We start from the raw sequence: 18,536 nt of genomic DNA, 5'->3' as shown, positions 1-18,536 counted from the left end.
GAAGATCCCGAATACAGCTAAAATCAACAGAGAACCAGCAACCACAGCAGCAGAGATAAACACTATCAGAGAGACTGAATCTGGAGGATATGACGGACAGTGAAAGAGATGTAATGTAAGTGACTGAATCAGTCTTATCTACAGCATAATAAACGCATACTGACACCGTCATACCTGCACATGTGTGACAGAGTTTTCTGATGTCCAGATGTGTGGTCTGGTTGCTGATGGGATTGTTGATCACACAGCTGTAGGTGTTTTTATCCTGATATTCCACCTCCAGAGGTAGAGAGAGACTGATGTATAGTAAAAGCAACAAAAAGTTAATACAATCTTCCATCTCACTCTTGCAGCTCATCTTCTGAGTCAAAGTGAAACTAGGGTTGGTTTTCTTCAGGGATGTGGTTTGAGCTGGACAAACTTGCAGGTGAAAAATGTGTTCTTGCTAACTGTGTAAGCTTTACAGTTAAACAAAATACTGCAGTGGTTCTCAATTCCAGTCCTGGGGGTGCCCTGCACTGCACATTTTGTGTGTCTCCCTTATTTAACACACCTGATTGAGATCATCAGCTTGTTAGTTCAGTTCATGAAACTCTCTCCAAACAAGCTTTTTCCAAAATGGATTAAATTCATTATTTCCCTCCACATTCTACAAAAAAAAAAAAAAAAAAAAAAAAAAAAAAGGAAACAACGTCTCCATTCCCTCCATCAGTTTTCAATTTTGGGGGTTTTCTCCGAAAGGTATACTGGATATTTTCCTCCAGCCCACCATTACATTTACACCCCCTTCTGATCAATTTTGAATTAAACTAACCAAATGAACCATCTTAACATATAATACATTTATAAGAAATAGTAAAGGTACATCTTTAATATTCTGCCATGAAGGAGCTCCCAGTAATCTGACACATGACAGAATGAAATGACTCCATTCTAACAGACATCTGCTTAGAGGGCCAGTGGAAGAGCCTATTTTCCTTATAATGGATGAAGAGGACAAGGAAAAGACCCTCAAAAATCTCCTGGAATGTTCAGAAGCTTCCAGAGTGTCCCTCAAATTTAATTTTGTGTTCAGGGATGATGTGGAGTTATTTATGCAGGATTGTCATTACAAAAAGGGCCTACTAGTGAATTGTTCACTTGATAAACTTTAGTGTAATTATTGTATGCATTTTGATTGTTTCTTTTAAAATGATGTTGCTGTGTGTGTGTGTGTGTTTAAATTTTTTATCAAAATGGTTTAGTTTTCATATAGAAAAATGCATGATTCACATGTTTTTGGCTTTGGAATAAACAGTTATTTTGAATCTTGTAATTAAAGTACATTTAATACAAAATGCCCATAGGTTTCATGTGTTATTTTGAATATCATGAATAGGAAATAACACTATAAATTAAGTTAAAGATATAAATAAAGATTACATTTACATTAATAATGTAGCAGACACTTTTGTCCAACTTACAAATGAGGACATTGGGAGCAATTAAAATCAACAAAGCAATATGTAAGTGCTATGACAAGTCTCAGTTAATTATTAATAAGAATAGAATTAGAATAAAGAGTGCTGGAGTTAGAGGGTCAAATAAAGATGGAAGTAATGTGTTTTAGCTGATTCTTGAAGATGGCTATAAGGACTAATGTTTTAAAATGCTTATTGTAATGTACCTTAATGTATATATACTTAAAGCATGACGTTTCTTGTGAAATAAAAGCAAATTACACTCGAAAACAGTAGGTGGCGGCTGAAGTCCACTAGAGGGCAGTGATGGATGGACTTGGTCACCATGACGTCGGTGACGTGTCCTGACGGCGGCACGCGAGGTTTGGAAGTGCCAGCTTCGATGGAGAGAAGTGATGTTAGTACCGGAAGTGATTCAGAAATGGAGGGAGAATGTAGTGGCGGGAACATTGGAATGAATGATTGGAGCAAAATTGTAAAATCGCAAGAGAAAGAAAACGTGTATAAATGAATCAGGAACTGACAGTGAAAAGGAAAGAATGATGGCAAAAACAAGCAAGGAGGATTATAAGGTACTCATGAAATTTGCGAATAGCAATGGGATCAATCCAGTAAAACTTACCAAGGCACTAAAAAAAAAGCGGTAGGTGATATAGAAAGTGCCAAAACTTTAAGGAATGGAAATATTCTAATCTTCTGTAAGAATGAAGAACAACAGAAAGCGCTACAAAGTGTTAAAGCAATGCTTGGTCAGACAGTAAGTTGCACAATATACAAGAGAGCTTGGTTAAAGGGGGTAACTTCAGGAATTCCAATTGAGGTATCAACTGATACGATAAAGAGTAATATATCGGGGGCTAAGGTGACTGAAGCGAAAAGATTGAAATGTGTACGAAATAAAGAGAAAGTAGATAGCCTCTCTGTGGTGCTTCAGTTTGATGAGGAAAAAATGCCAGAGAGAGTATACATTGGATATGTCAGCTATTTGGTAAGAGCATATGTGCCACCCCCAGTCAGATGCTTTAAGTGTCAAAAATATGGTCATGTTGCTGCTGTTTGTAAGGGAAATCAGAGATGTGCTAGGTGTAGTGGAAATCATGAATATGGGAAATGTGGACAAGGGACAAAACAAAAATGTTGTAATTGTGGAGGTGAACATAGTGCTGGCTTTGGGGGATGTGTGGCGCATAAAAATGCTGTGAAAATTCAGAATGTTAGAATACATGAGATGTCGTCGTATGCTGAGGCAATTAAAAAGGTGAAAGAGACGGAAGAGGGTCAAGGAAATGGATTAACTGTACAAATGAATCAACACAACAGATCGTCTCAATCGCAACATAAAGGAAATGAAGATTTCTTCAAAGTGGGAAAAGTTGAATTTATGACGTTTCTAGCTGAGGTAATAAACTGTGCTGCACAAACTGTAAGCAGAACATAGAGGATTAAAATCAATTAAAGCAGCAGAGAAACATCTACAGTTTGAGGGAATTACTTTGGAACAAGTAAATGAAAAACTTAAAGGTCAAGTAGTAGATTCACAGTCAACATGTGGAGGCTCTTGATGGTATTATTAATATTACAGTGGAATGCAAGGAGTTTGATCGCGAATGGGCAAGAGTTTAAGAAAGTAATAGAAGATAAGGAATATAAACCTCATATTATATGCATACAAGAGACCTGGTTGAAACCTCACTTAGATTTTGTGATACAAGAATATACAAGTATTAGAAGGGATAGACAGACAGGTAATGGGGGAGGAGTGGCTATATTCATTAAAAATGAAGTTACATATAGGGTTATAGAGCTGAGTGATGAGCATGAATCAATTACAGTAGAGGTATTTTTAAAAGAACAGAGTATTAAGGTAATTAATTATTATAATCCTTGCAACAGATTAAGTATGGAAGTATTAGAAAAAGTAATGGGAATGGGTAATCAGAAGGTGATATGGTATGGAGATTTTAATGCGTATAATACTTTATGGGGAAGTAATAATACTGATCATAATGGTAAGGTAATAGAAGAAATGATTGATTTGAAGAGTCTGATATGTATGAATGATGGTAGAGCCACTAGAATTGATATAGCCAGGGGTAGATGCTCTTCTATAGATTTAACACTGGTGTCAGAAGGTCTAGCAGGGATGTGTATGTGGGATACTTGGGAAGATTCTACAATAGGGAGCGATCATTATGTCATTAGTTGTAAAATAGGAATGGATGTTAATGAAATTACAGAGGATAGAATTGGTAGGTGGAAATTTAAAAAGGCTAATTGGGAGGCATTTAAATATATAAGCGAGGTAAAACTGCAAGAGCTTATTCTCAGTTATGAAACAGAGGATGTAGAGATGTACAATGAAAAATTATGTGAAGTATTGTATAATACAGCTGAAGAAATTATAGGCAGAAGTAAAGAAATAAAAAGGAAGAAATCAGTTCCATGGTGGACTGAATTGTGTAGTAAAGCAATTCAAGATCGAAATAAGGCTTTTAAAAGGGTTAGGAGGACGTATATATTTGATGATTTCATTTCATATAAAAAAAGAGCAAGCCAAGGTGAGAAGGGTAATATGAGCTGCTAAAAAGAGCTACTGGAGAAATTATTGTGATTCTATAGGGGAGAAGGTAGATGTTAGTGAAGTATGGGGTATGATCAGAAAGATGGGTGGATTTAAAAGAAATCCCGGTATACCCACTCTGAGTAGTGGGGAAGGAATAGCTGTGACTAATGTAGAGAAGGCAGAAATGTTGGCAGGGGTGTTTGTTAAGGTACACAGTAATGATAATATAACAGAAGAAATGAAAATAAATAGAGAAGAAAGTAATAAAATACATCCAAATATTATGATGGAGAAAAGACCTTCCAATGATTATATAGATATGGATTTTACTTTGCAAGAACTAAAGAGAGCTGTTGGAGAAGCTAAGCAAACATCTCCAGGAAAGGATGAGATTTGCTATACAATGATTAAAAATTTATCTGATTTCTCTCTGAATTGTGTATTACGTCTTTTTAATAAAGTATGGAGCATAGGAAGACTTCCTTCTGTGTGGAAACATGGGATTATTATCCCGGTCTTAAAGCCTGCAAAGAATAAGCATGATGCTACAAGTTATAGACCCATCGCGCTAACGTCAAATTTATGTAAGATTATGGAACGTATGATTGTATGCAGAATGAATTATATTTTAGAAAGGAAAGGGATTATTTCAAGACATCAGAGTGGCTTTCGCAAAGGACGCAGCACAATAGATGCTGCATTATGTTTAGAGACCGATATAAGAAAGGCTCAAGTCAATAAAGAAGTGGTAGTAGGTGTATTTTTCGATATTGAAAAAGCGTATGATATGATTTGGAAGGAGGGATTGTTAATAAAGCTGGAACAAATAGGGATTGTAGGTAGAATGTTCAACTGGATAAAAGATTTTTTGCTTAATAGAACAGTTCAGGTAAGGGTTGGATCATCATATTCTAGAGTATACAAAATAGATAATGGTACTCCGCAAGGAAGCGTATGCAGTCCTATATTGTTTAACATGATGATAAATTATGTTTTTCAAAATGTCAAAATAGATATTGGAAGATCTCTTTATGCTGATGATGGGGCGATATGGAAAAGAGGACGTAATGTTTCATATGTAACAAAAATTATACAAATAGCGGTTAATGAAGTGGAAAAGTGGGCCAATAAGTGAAGTTTCCGTTTGTCAGTTGCTAAAACTCAACTAGTCTGTTTTGCAAAGAGAAATAGTATCCCTGAAATTAAAGTGAAACTATATGGACAAGAACTGGAAAAAGTTAAAGTTATAAAATATTTAGGAATATGGATGGATAGTAGGTTGACTTTTAAGACACACATAGAGAAAGTATTAGAAAAATGTAAAAGAAGTAATAATATATTAAGATGTTTATCAGGGATGGAATGGGGAGCTTGTCGAAAATCTTTACAAAGAATATACTGTGCTCTGATCAGATCGGTAATTGATTACGGATATATTATTTATGGATCTGCATCAGAATCCTGGATTAAGAAAGTTGAAACAGTCCAGGCACAATCAATAAGAATTTGTTGTGGGGCTTTTAGATCCTCTCCTTTGTCGGCATTACAGGTGGAGGTAGGAGAATTGCCAATAAGTTTGCGTAAATTGAAATTAGCAATGAATTATTGGGTTAATATAAAAGGACATACAGAGACACATCCAGTTAAGGAAATACTAAAAGAATGTTGGGAATATGGAAATGATGGTATCAGAAGTTTTGGTTGGACAGCAAATAAGGATGCTATGAATCTGGGTATTACTGAAATTCCAGTTAGTCCTTCTGTCGTAATACCAAATATTCCTCCTTGGTTGCTTCCTATGCCTCAAGCTGATTTTCATCTTCAATATAAGTTTAAGAACGAAAAAACTATACATAAGGATGTCGTAGTACAACAGTATTTGGATCAAGCATATTCCTCAATGCTTCATATATTCACTGATGGGTCAAAGGATCCAGCTTCTGGGCATACGGCTGCAGCTGTATACATTCAGAGATATCAAGTCAAAATTCAGAAAAGGATAACCAATTATGCATCTGTTTTTACAACTGAGCTGATAGCAATTTTGTTGGCTATTCAGTGGGTAGAGGAAGTTAAGCCAACAAGGGCAGTTATTTGTTCAGACTCTATATCATCTCTAAATAGTTTGTCAGGTGGGACATCGACAGTAAGGCAAGAATTGATTTATGAAATACTTATAAATCTGCTCAGAATACAAAATATGGGTATAATCCTGAGATTCATATGGGTACCTGCTCACGTAGGAGTACAGGGGAATGAAACAGTTGACAAATTGGCTAAACAGGCGATGAAACATATGACTATTGAAGTGCAAATTCCACTAAGTAAAGCAGAAATAAAAGGAATAATCAAAAATCAAATCAATAAAAAGTGGCAAGAAATGTGGGACAGGGGAATAAAGGGTAGGCACCTATATAGCATTCAAAAAAGTTGGTAAAGGGAGAGAATGCCTCAACAACAGAAGAGAAGATATCATTATTACACAACTGCGGATATGATATTCTGGTTTAAATCATTCATTGTACATAATAGGGAAACATCAAACTGGATTGTGTATTTCCTGTAGTGAAGTAGAGACAACTGAACATGTACTTCTACACTGTACAGCATATAATAGAGAAAGAGGCGAGTTGACTAAGAAATTGAAGGATCTAAGTATAACTAATTTCAGTTTAACAAATCTATTAAGTTGTGCTTCAGAACAGTCAAGAGTGCAAAAAGAAATACTCTGTTATCTCAAAGTTACAGGATTGGAAGGTAGAATTTAGTTGTTTTTTTTTTTTTGTTGTTGTTCACACTCCAGTCCAATTGGTGGCGGTAATACACCATAAGTTGGCTTGTCAACCGCCAAAAAACGATACAAGAATTAGAAAAAGAACAACAACAACAACAACTACCTAGCCCAGTGTTGTGCCCAGTTCTGATCCCTGCCAGGTTACTAGTATTGGTAGGTTTAGGTTAGGTTAGGTGTGGGGAAGGGATTAAGATTAGGGGTGGGGTTAGGATTAGGCAATCAGGTAGCGATTTGAACGAGAGGGGGTAATAATTTGGCGGGGGTCGAAAATGGGCACAACACCGGAAATCCAAAGTGGAGGATATATGTAACTAGCCCAGGAGCATTTATTTGATCAAAGCTGCATCATTTTTAATATTTTAGACTTGAAAATGAGGAAGCTGTTTATTTACATCTTGATTCTCTCCTGTTACGGTAAGGCATTTAAATGTTAAAGTTACAGTTACATTTTTATACCACCTGTAATCACTTTCTGTTCGATAGATTTTTTTTTCTTTTGTATTTTGCTCGCAGTGTCTTTTGATTGATCATTGTAGACCTGTATTTGCTGTAATCTCGCTTCTGTTAAACGATAAAAGTGAACGATGAGCGTGCCGCAGTTAGAAATGCAACATGTCCGTTTTAGTTTCGTTTCGTAATGCAAACATTATGGTCAATATATTGAAAGGGGTCCTTGTTGATTCTCTGGTCAAGTCATTCTTTCCAATATTAATGTCTATTTAACGGCGTCATAATAATGCATAATGTGATCTGGCTTTTGTTAAACGATAAAAGCGACCAATGCAGCGTGACGCAGTTAAAAATGCAACATGTCCGCTTTAGTTTCGTTTCGTGATGCAAACATTATGGTCAAGATATTGAAAGGGGTCCTTGTTAATGCTCTGGTCAAGTCATTCTTTCCAATATTAATGTCTTTTTTTTTTTCTTTTTTTTTTTTTTTTTTTTCAGTTCCATCATCAAACAAAAACACAAGGCAACATTGCACATTTCAAATTGCAAATTCAACTGCAAAAAGAATAACAACAGAAAGAAAAAAACACAAAATGAACACAAACATTTAGTCTCGTTCAGCAAAATGAACGAATCTTTTTTCGAGTCATTTCGTTCATTTTGTTCATTTTAGCAAAATATAATTAAAATGTTACGTTTTACTTCCCTAACACATCTACTGCTTACACAAACATTGATCACACTACAAACAAAACAAAACTATAATGCTATAAGAAACAGAAAATATTAATTCATTGTTTACCTGGGTCTTTAGTCTATGATTCGCTCACCTCACCTCTTATCTAACAAGTTTTCGGGTTTGAGTCGTTCGTTCATCACCTGACAGCCCAATTAGCTAACCAACACAGTCTGAGCCGGAAAGAGAATTGATTAGTTCATCTCTCGAGTCCTCGGGTTTGAGTCGTTCTTTCATCACGTGACATCCTCGTAATGTTAACCTATGCAGCCTGAGCCGGAAAGAGAATTGATTAGTTCATCTCTCGAGTCCTCGGGTTTGAGTCTTTCGTTCATCACGTGACATCCCCCTAATGTTAACCTATGCAGTCTGAGCCGGAAAGAGAATTGATTAGTTCATTTCTCGAGTCCTCGGGTTTGAGTCGTTCGTTCATCACGTGACATCCCCCTAATGTTAACCTATGCAGTCTGAGCCGGAAAGAGAATTGATTAGTTCATTTCTCGAGTCCTCGGGTTTGAGTCGTTCGTTCATCACGTGACAGCCTCATAAGGTGAACGAACGACTCTAAAACAGGTGAACTAATTCCAGTACAGAACCTAATAGGATGTTGCGCATGCGCGAATCACTCCCAGAGACGACTCGTTCGTCCCGAGTCACATTAAAGATTCGTTCAAAATGAACGAATCGTTCAAGAACGACCCATCACTAGTGAACACACATTTAAAAAGAGTACTCCAGCACACGTTTCCAATTCACAGCAAACATTAAATAGTGAGACATTTCATACACAGCACCCGTAGTTAGAAACTCCAAGCATAAATCACATGCCCTATGTGTAAAAACCAGCACAGGCAATCAATATACTCTATTCGAAGAGACAATCACTAATAGCCGAAGACAACGACAACGCACATAAATCACATTCGGAAGAATAAAATAATTTCGGACTTCCCTGTCCACGTCCGACGACACCCTGCCGTCACTGTGAGGACTCAGCCTTCCCCTCCGCCACAATGATGGGAAGGTCTTTTCAAACTGCCTGCCAGTGTCCACCTACACTCATTTCCCTAGCTATCTAATTCCCCCCCATCCCCCCCCCCAACCCCCCAACCCCCCCAACCCCCCCAAATAACTATCTCCGGGCCAATAAGTGGAACCCCGGTTTTCTTCAGCGCCGGTGGTGCTAACCAACCACGAACGCCACGGATCCCCTTCTTTTGCGGACACAGCAGACTAGTAAACACAGCAAATCAGTCCCTTTCACAGTTCATCGTTAAACAAAAAGCCTCCCCACCTTTCCCCTTCGCCCATTTTAAAAACATCCAATAATTGTTCATTATCCACAGGTGTGCTTAAAGACATCATTCCTTCCTTGTTTGTCCGTAGCAGTGACGTCACGCAATCAGTCGACTCGTAATCATTACAGTATGTAACATCAATGTACCGAGAGAGTGATTCAAAAGTGTATGGAGTCATGTGTTTTCATAACTGCTGTAACTGTCATTACTGTTACGAAACTCGATGGTTGCCACTGGAGTTGATCTCAGAGTGAACCCATGAAACCTGGGTGTCTACCATTTTAACTGATTTCATGTCAGTTTTATATGTATGTTAATACAATTCAAATTAATCATTTGTATTTGTCCTGATTAGGGATGGGTAGACAGCAACTAAGTTAACGTTACGTAAACAATTTATGTGTCATTTAACAACATATAATTTACCATTAAGATTAAAAACGGGTTTCCCAAATTCGAACGCCGTCATTAAAATGAAACTTTGACCGAGAAACTCCCTGCGTCTTCTCTTCACTGTTTTCACGCCAATAAGCCACCGAGGTTCTTGTTCCCACAATGCACAGCGTAATCAGTGGCGTAGCGCAAACTGCGTTGGCCCACCCGCAAGAGTGGAGGCGGGGCTCCTCACCGCATAATTAGATGGGGGATTCACCTTTTCATTCAAAATCGTGAATTAGTACTGTGGAATTTAATAGTATGTAATTATTTCGTATTTATTTATTAAGAACTTTTCACAAAAAAATAAAAAATAAAAAATAAAAATAAAAGAAACACCAACAATAAAACAGCAATTAAATTAACTTGTTAAAATGCAAGGGAGCACATGGCGTCAAAATATTTTTTCTATCTGCAGTATACAACAAAGATTCATGACGTTTAACATTCAATAAAGGTAATATATATATTACCTTTAAAATCCTCCAAAGCGCCCCTTTCTCCTAGCATTTTTCTGCGCAAAGTCCTTGACAATGTCTGTTATGTCCATCTGACGCGCGTGCTGGCTTTCAATGCTGAGTATCGCAAGTTTTTGAGCTCCGCTGACATATTTTCTTTTACTCATTTTGCGCTCATAAGCTTCACTCTCTAAACAGTTGCGGAAATTCTTAATCGTGATTGGATAACAAGGACAACGGATATGGTCATAATCGCCAAACACCGTAGGCTGCAATTACTACCAAAACAAAAGTCCTATACGTTCACGTTATAAAAACGCTTTAATTATTTATTTATTTTAATTATTTATGCGGGCCCGTCCGCTACGCCACTGAGCGTAATTCAAAAATACGGAAAAAACCCTGTAAAAACCAAATACGGAAAATTCCTTATTATTACGGTATATTGTACTGTTTTTTTACAGTGTAGACAAAAATGCCAAAGGATGCTCTTCAGGTTCCATTGCACTTTAGTTATCTTTCTCAAGTTCACCAAATCAGTATCAGCAACTCTAAGTAAAGATTCTCTCCCTGCACCTCTGTCTGCTCTTTTGTCATAAACATCATGTGAGAGAGCACTAGTTAATGTGCAAAAACATCAATGGCCGAAATCGTTAAATAACACAACACAGTGTTTACAATTTTGTGCTTAGATTAAAAATTACATTCTAAGTTTAACTTTGTTCCACGCTGATGTTACTAAAACAAGTAGATATTTTCTAAATTTTGTATATCTTAAGTGTATAAATTATGTGTGAAAATTCCCTGACGGTGGGATCTCTGTATAGGATAGGTGATTGTTGTAGTATTTCTTAAAAAATAATAATAATAATCATTAAACTAAAAATGATTGAAGTGTGAGTCACGTGATATCTCCCTTTAATCCTTCGGGTGAGATCTGTCTGTCTTGGCTTCGCTTAATTCACTCCTCTGCAGCTGCCTAACTTTGGGCTTTTCAAATGAGCCTTCTGATACACCGGCTGATATTTCTCATTCAGCATGTGAAGCATGTGCCACATCTAAAGGCCTTTCCTGTTTGTAACGATCAGCTGTAGCACTTGAGAGCAGCCTGTAAAGGATAGTGTTGGGTTCGAGTCGAGTCCAAGTCTTTAACCAATTGAGTCTGAGACGAGTCAGAGTCCAGATTGGGTTGAGTCGGACTCAAGTCCGAGTCCCAAAGGGCCGAGTCCGAGTCGAGTCCGAGTCCAAGGAAACACTACTGTTTGTCAGTATCTTAACATTGTTTTAACCCAGGGGTGCCCAAACTCGGTCCTGAAGGGCCAGTGTCCTACAGAATTTAGCTCCAGCCCCAATTAGACACACCTGAACCGGCTAATCAAGCTCTTACTAGGCATACTAGAAACCCCCTGGCAGGTGTATTGAGGCAAGTTGGAGCTAAACCAAGGACCAGGACTGAGTTTGGGCACCCCTGATTTTAACCGTTACAACTAGAAAAACGCAATGTCAGTTGAAATGTAAGAAAAGCAAACCTCTAGTGGATCTTGCCATTTTGATTTTTGATTTCACAACATCTCATAATTAGTGTCCATACTCTGCTTAGCAAACTTAAAGTCATGTGACAGATTCAGTTCGAGTCGCCTAAAAATTGTACTCGAGACCGGACTCGAATCCGAGTAGGAGTCGGAGTACCCCAACTCTAGTAAAGGAACATTCCATTGGTTTTGCTTACTGAATGAGTATGACCCTTAACTAATCTAAAACATAACTTTTTCATGGGTAATAGGTGTAATATTCCTTTGTGGAGACATGAGAATAGTTGGTTGCATGAATTCACAAATTTGAAAAAGGATAAAATAGGAATCAGTATGTGCTGAATGGTGTTCATTAAGATCATGAATAATGTGTAAATCAATAATGTTGTTCTGCTGTTTGCATGTGTTACATTATGAATCCAGAAATATTTCTCTACTCACAATGTTTATTATATGTACAAAAATATTTCTACATCACTTTTATGTTGTGTGTTTTTATTTGTTTTATGATTCTCTGTTCATTTCTTCTTCAGGTTCACCTGGTGTTGGTACAGATGACACAGACTTTGTGATGGAGGGAGATTCAGTCTCTCTAAACACTGGTTTTAAAACAAACCAACAAGTAGAGTTTGTGTGGTATTTTAATGACACTCGCATTGCTCGATTGATTGGACATACCAGTAAGATCTGTACAGATGTTCAGTGTAATGAAGGTAAAGAGGAATTCAAAGACAGACTGAAGTTGGATAATCAGACTGGATCTCTGACCATCTCAAACATCAGAACCACAGACTCTGGAGAATATAAACTAGTGATAATCAGTAACAACAGCAGCATTTCAAAGATCTACAGAATTGCTGTTAATGGTGAGTCATTTAATAAATGTTAGTAAGCAGGTTATATATGTTTTAAGTGCATCATTTATATGTTTTTTATTTACATATATATTTACATAAATTATATAGATAATTTCTTTAAAACACATTGATTGTTAATTTGGAATGTGTAGATTTGTATTTGTGGATTAGGAAGGGCATCCGGCATAAAATATGCCAGATCAGCTTTGCGGATCACTCCGCTGTGGCGACCCCTGATAATGGGAGCAAGCAGAAGGAGAGAAATGTATTTGTGGATTGAATATGTTAGTTAGTTTTAACAGTTAGATTTGCAGGTGTGCTTTGAAACAATGACAGTTTATCATCATATAATCTCTCATCAGCTTGTTTTAGTTGAGTATTTAATGTAAAATCTGTTTTGTAAGTATAAAACTTGGATAAATGTTGTTTGTCAGATTTAAAGTCAAGAAAGTCCTTGCACAATTGCATTCATGTTTAAAGTCATCTCAGGTTATGCAGGTGTTTTTTTTTCAGCAAAGATAATCCAGTAGCTGTTGGTTTGTGTTTCAGGTGTTCCTGCTGCTCAACGAGATGAAAAGAAGACCAAGTCTGTAGTAGAGGGAGAATCTGTCACTTTAGATCCTCGTGTGACAAAAAAAACAAATAATTCAATGGCGTGGTATTTTAATAACACTCTCATCGCTGAAATCACTGGAGATCAGAGTAAGATTTGCACAGATGATCAGTGTTCTGACAAATTCCAAGACAGACTGAAACTGGATCATCAGACAGGATCTTTGACCATCACAAACACCATAACCACAGACTCTGGACTCTATAATCTAAAGATCAGCAGCAGCAGCAGCCGCCGCCGTCGCCACAGCAACAGTTTCACCACTATGAAGAGCTTTAGTGTTTTTGTTACTGGTGAGCATAATTCTGTTATGTTCACACACAGTACAGTTATTTACAGGTGTGACAACCGTTTTCCATAACCGAACTCACACATGCAAATTTTCAGGACTCACAACTGCATTCTTGGAAAATATGCATTGTGTGAACGGAACAGGACTGGACAATTAGTTTTCCGTCACTTCATACAGTGCCATAGAGCCGCTCTGCTCTACTTTGTGTTGCGTGTTTTCATGTTTGGTTTCAGTTAACTTACAGTGACAGAGAAATTGAGCTATGTGTCATCTTAATGTTTTATATCCAGTCTCCACCAGAGCCACTCCTGTCAGTTTTATATATTATTATTTATTATAATATAAAAGCTGCTGTCAGTTAATTTGAGGTTTAAGGACAATTGCAAACTTGTATAAAATATAAAAAAAGCTAAATTTGAGTAGTGCTGGTCTTGGTTTTAACTCATTCTCACCACATTTGTCTTGGTTTTGACTTGGTTTCACGAGTTCACCCTCACATCTAATCTGGTTGAGTAAACAGTAAGCATATTTTGGCGTGCTGTCCTGGGGGAGGGCTCCGAGCCCAGAATATGGCCTGAACCCAGAGAACTCCCCCCATCCCAAGTATAGGATGAGGAAAGATTAAGAGTGAGGAGTTGGGGTGGAGGGGGGATGGGAAGGGAGCCGCGGCTCTGCTGCACCGGTAGGGGGAGCCCCGTCCGATGTTGAATAAGTAAAGAAATTCAAAGCGAGTGATGGAGGGACTCTCACTGCATCCGAAGGGAGCTGCGGCTCTGCTGCACCGGAAGGGAGAGTCCTGTCCGACGCAGAGTACGCAGCGTAACTCGAGACGACGGACGGAGGGCTCACACTACGACCGAAGGGAGCCGTGGCCTTGCTGCACCGGAAGGGAGAGCCCCATCCGTTGCTGGATGTGCAAATGAGATTTGAAACGATGGCTGAAGGGCTGAAGGGCTGAAGGGTGATCAAAAAGGGGCTTTGACTGGCTGCATTGGAAAGGAGAGCCAAAGTAAGCGACGTTATTAAAAGCAGGGAACTTTTATCTGTTCATTTATTTATTTATTTATTTCTGATAAATGCTAGATGGGCTTTTTTTATGTGGTGGTGATTGGACCGGATGCATTTATTGATGCAGATATGGTCAAGAAAGGATTTAGATTGAGCGTTCCTGAGTTAAAAGCAGGAAGAGGGAGCCTGATATTTTAAATTTAAAAGAAGGGTAAGAAGGAAGATAAGGAAGGGCCATAACTGTTTGCGGAGGCAGCCTCACGCATGGATTAGCTACTGGCCATCGATAGGGAAAAGGAGCAGCAGGAGGGTAAGAGTAAGGTGGCAGATCTTGAGTGGCTAGCGAAGGCAGCCTCACACTAGCGTCTGCTACCAGAGAAAGAAGGGAAGGGGTGGGAAGGATAGGAGGTCGGAAAGTCGTGTCAGCGTGCAGTGTGAGGAGCAGCTGAGTCTGGGGCGCAGCCCAGCCTTGCCAATGGCTTACTACGACTTGATGAACGAGGAGAGCTGAAACTTTATCTGGAAGAAAACAACGTTGTTTTGAATGAAGTCAAGAGCTGTAAGGGAAGGGGAGCATGGGGCGCAATTGTCGGCGAAGGCAGTATCACTCTTAAATCAGCATCTGGGTTAGTGTCTGCTAAGGGAGCTGGAGGCTGGAGGCTGGAAAAGCCTGAGATGTGTGGGCTTGAGTTGCAAGCGGAGACAGCCTCACGCTTTCTTCAACTGCTGTAGGTCACGGGAAGGGAGTGGGGTTTGAGACATCCAGAAGAGCCTGTGGAGCCAGTGAAGGCAGCCTCATGCTACCGTATACTGTTGGAGCTGGAGGCCGCTGAAAAAGAAAAGGATTAAATGTAATGGGAAGCAACTTCTGGCTTGTTTCAGCAGCTGGGAGTGGTTTGTGACATTCTGCAGTAAATGCTAAAATGCTTGAGTGGCCTGCAGTGTTGCCAACCCAGCAAATTTATTGCTAGATTTAACAACTTCTCAGACCATCCTAGAAACTTTTTTTTTTTTTTTTTAAATATTGTTATCAGTATTATTATAATATTTATTTATTTTATTGTAACTTATTTTAGCATTATTACTTTTTTTTTCTTTTTAATAATTGACAACATTTGCAACTTTTCATTAAAAAGATGAAAAAAAAATTGATAAAGACACTTCCTCTTAACCACACAAAATGAGTGTTGAAACAGCTGGCCAGCTGAGCAGCAGATCAGCTGGTAAGAGGTGCTTAGCAGTAAGCTTATCACGTACAAATTAGGTTGCTAGTTGCACTTCACCAACAAAAACATTAATAGTAGCTTTATGATACACAGAAGTTGGGACTATGCACCTATGATTGTTAATTTAGGTGCACTGTTGAACTAATTTTTCTCGAAAACCAATCTTTTTCCATCGTATCTGTCTGTGTACAACGTGTAATTTAAAACCCAGCTAAATGCTAGTGAAATTAATACAGAACATTTGAGTAATTTCGTTTCGCGACTTCACCTACAAGCACAAAGATCATTTGCAACATGGCCTGCATCGCGCTAGCGACTGCTGCGAGAGCTGGAGGTCTGACTGCATGTGGCGCTGCGGCCGAAAGAGCCGCGGTGAAAAGTTGAGCCGAAGCGGAAAGCGAGTGAGGTTTTGCTGCGGTGAGAACTGGGACGCGACCCGGGCTCATTGATGCCTGCCGCTGCGACCAAGTGCTCGAGGAGAGCTGGGTCTTGTGCGGGACTATGGTGGTGTCAAACGAGGAGAGTTCGGGGCTTTGCTCGATCTGTTGGCGTCTTGGTGGCTGGAGTGGATTTAGGAGTGAGGCTGACTAATCTGCAAGGTGAAAAAAATATCCCGTACGGGTCCGCATTGTTTGTCCTCTGCGAGAATGATTCGTCGAGATTAAACAGTGTATACTGTCCACTTTCCGTGCGGAGGATATATTGCCATGGTCGAATGATACAAGGATGCCGGGGAAGAAACTGGAAGTCTCGCTGATGGAAGCGATGTTAAGCCTCGGAGTTGTGATGAACGTGTGTCTACTCGAGCGGAGCGACGGTCGCAATGAATCGTGGAGCTCGACGGCAGTTGCGACAGGGGATCTTGTGTAACGTTACTGGTCTCGTCGTTGTGCGGAAACTTAAGTCTGTAATATAATGGCGAAAGAAGCAAAACCAAATGCCGAAAAAAAGTCGAATGATGGAGGTAAGTCGGCTGTGTACTTATATATGACAGGTGCTAGCTAGACGAGTTGCACCTGTGCCAAATTAGTTGATTATCTGATCATGCTCCTCCCGAACTTTGTTATCAAACATAATTTAGGTCATATTGACTACAACACTACTCTAATAATAATTGTCTGTCTTCAGCTGTTCCAGATTCAGGTTTGTCTCCAGCAGCTGTGGGAGGAGCATGTGCTGGTGTTCTGGCCCTTGCTGCTGCAGTTGCTATTGCAAAAAGGAAAGGTGATAATTAAACAGCTGATTTAACAAGGCACAAATATACTATAGTGTAAAGAGAATTAAATAATAAATAATAAAGTGTGAAAATAATTGTTAAAAGATGTGAAAATATTTATTTTAATTCTAATGAAACAAAGTAGTGTATGTTTAAGCAAGTTTGTTTTTATTTTTTTTTTCAAACAGGCATTTGTACGCGGCAGAGTCGTCAGGTGAGATACTGTGAACACTGAATCTGTCTTTCTGCAAAAACACTGAATTTACAATAGATTGACATCTGTGCAATCTGATGTGATTTCAGAAATAGCTACTAATAATTAGAATAAAAAACAGTGTTATGAATATTGTTTGATATTATTATATCATTAGTTGTTTATATTAATTATACAATTATTTAAGGTAGGGTGCTATTCAAAGAGTGTAACACAAAAACACTGAATAGTTGTCCTTTTTTGTTTTTATTTCTTATCATTACAGAAGAACATCTGAACAGTGTCAAGCAATATAGCACACACACACACACACACACACACACATTATTAACCAGATGAATTAAACATCAAAAATATTGTTACTACTTAGAAAGTAGCATTCTCTGGTCTCTCGTGTCCTTGTGTTTGTGTAACTGAAGCATTAATCCTGTTAATTTTCTGTAAATATCTGTCTTCTTCCAGGAGAATGATGTCTAATCAAGAACACAACCAATGGGACGTCGCCTAATCTGACTGAGGCTGCCAAAGATGCTTCACTTTCTACATAACTGCTATGTTCATTTGAGAGGCCAAGTATAAATATTTATAGTTTACCATTGTTTACTGTAAGATTTGTATTTACAAATGTGAAGGAAAGGATGTGACGTGTGGCCAAGTATGGTGACCCATACTAGGAATTTGTTTTATACACACACCCCTCCAATGCAGTGGGCAGCCATATTGCTGTGGTGCACGGGGAGCAGTTGGGGGTTCGATGCCTTGCTAAATGGTCTCACATTAGGTGTGGTATTAATGGTTGAAAGAGAGCACTGATCATTCACTCCCCCCACCTACACTCCCTGTCGGACCTGCAATTTGAACCCGCAACCTTCGGGTTAAAAGTCAGACTTTCTAACCATTAGACCATGACTGTGTTTATTTGACACTCAAATATAGGCCAGCTGTGATGTAGCAAACTGTTTGCTCATGATTATCTAAGAAGCTCTATATAGTGCCAAATACACACCACAAGCAAGCTCGTTTTATAATACCTTTGACAAGAAAGAAAGCAGCAGCAGTAAAATATGTCTAATGCAGGGGTTTTCAACCCTGTCCTGGAGGCACCCCTGCCCTGCACATTTTGTATGTCTCCTTTATTAGACACACTAAGGTCTTGCAGCAGAGATTTTCTTACTATTGGGAGATGATAGGGTATGTATTACTTACTATTGGAGATAGTGCTACTGTCAACTTGAAACCAATCACATTACAGCCTTGATGTCATTGAATTTCAGTTCAGAGTTGTGCAACACTCAGTCTGCATTTATGGATACCATAGGAATAAATGGGTAAAGTGCTGTAATCTTAATGTCACCTGTCACAAAAAGTCAGTGACTTCTCTTAT

At 38.6% G+C, this 18,536-nt stretch overlaps 1 protein-coding gene and 1 long non-coding RNA gene across 5 annotated transcripts; both read left to right on the top strand.

The window, feature by feature from the left end:
* Positions 1–44: 44 nt before the first annotated feature.
* Positions 45–691, top strand: LOC127162289 (uncharacterized). The gene is made up of 2 exons (XR_007827296.1): positions 45–254; positions 292–691. It is a non-coding gene; the product is annotated as an uncharacterized LOC127162289 (long non-coding RNA).
* A 6,245-nt stretch (positions 692–6,936) lies between these two features.
* Positions 6,937–18,530, top strand: LOC127162288 (uncharacterized). 4 transcript variants are annotated; one of them, XM_051105061.1, is made up of 6 exons: positions 6,937–7,231; positions 12,260–12,592; positions 13,133–13,489; positions 16,851–16,946; positions 17,127–17,152; positions 17,615–18,530. In XM_051105061.1, exons 1-6 carry the CDS (start codon positions 7,189–7,191, stop codon positions 17,627–17,629), a joined length of 870 nt encoding a protein of 289 aa, XP_050961018.1. In that variant the 5' UTR covers positions 6,937–7,188; the 3' UTR covers positions 17,630–18,530. The 4 variants fall into 4 exon arrangements, with proteins under 4 accessions (XP_050961018.1, XP_050961019.1, XP_050961020.1 ...); XM_051105062.1 differs by having other exon boundaries at positions 17,418–18,530; XM_051105063.1 differs by lacking the exon at positions 16,851–16,946 and having other exon boundaries at positions 6,938–7,231.
* The last annotated feature ends 6 nt before the right edge of the window (positions 18,531–18,536 follow it).

This window comes from Labeo rohita, unplaced genomic scaffold (genome assembly GCF_022985175.1).
Source record: "Labeo rohita strain BAU-BD-2019 unplaced genomic scaffold, IGBB_LRoh.1.0 scaffold_878, whole genome shotgun sequence".
Classification (NCBI taxonomy): Eukaryota; Metazoa; Chordata; class Actinopteri; order Cypriniformes; family Cyprinidae; genus Labeo; species Labeo rohita.
The sequence above is the reverse complement of the archived record's forward strand: the minus strand, read 5'-3'. Positions and strand labels throughout refer to the sequence as shown.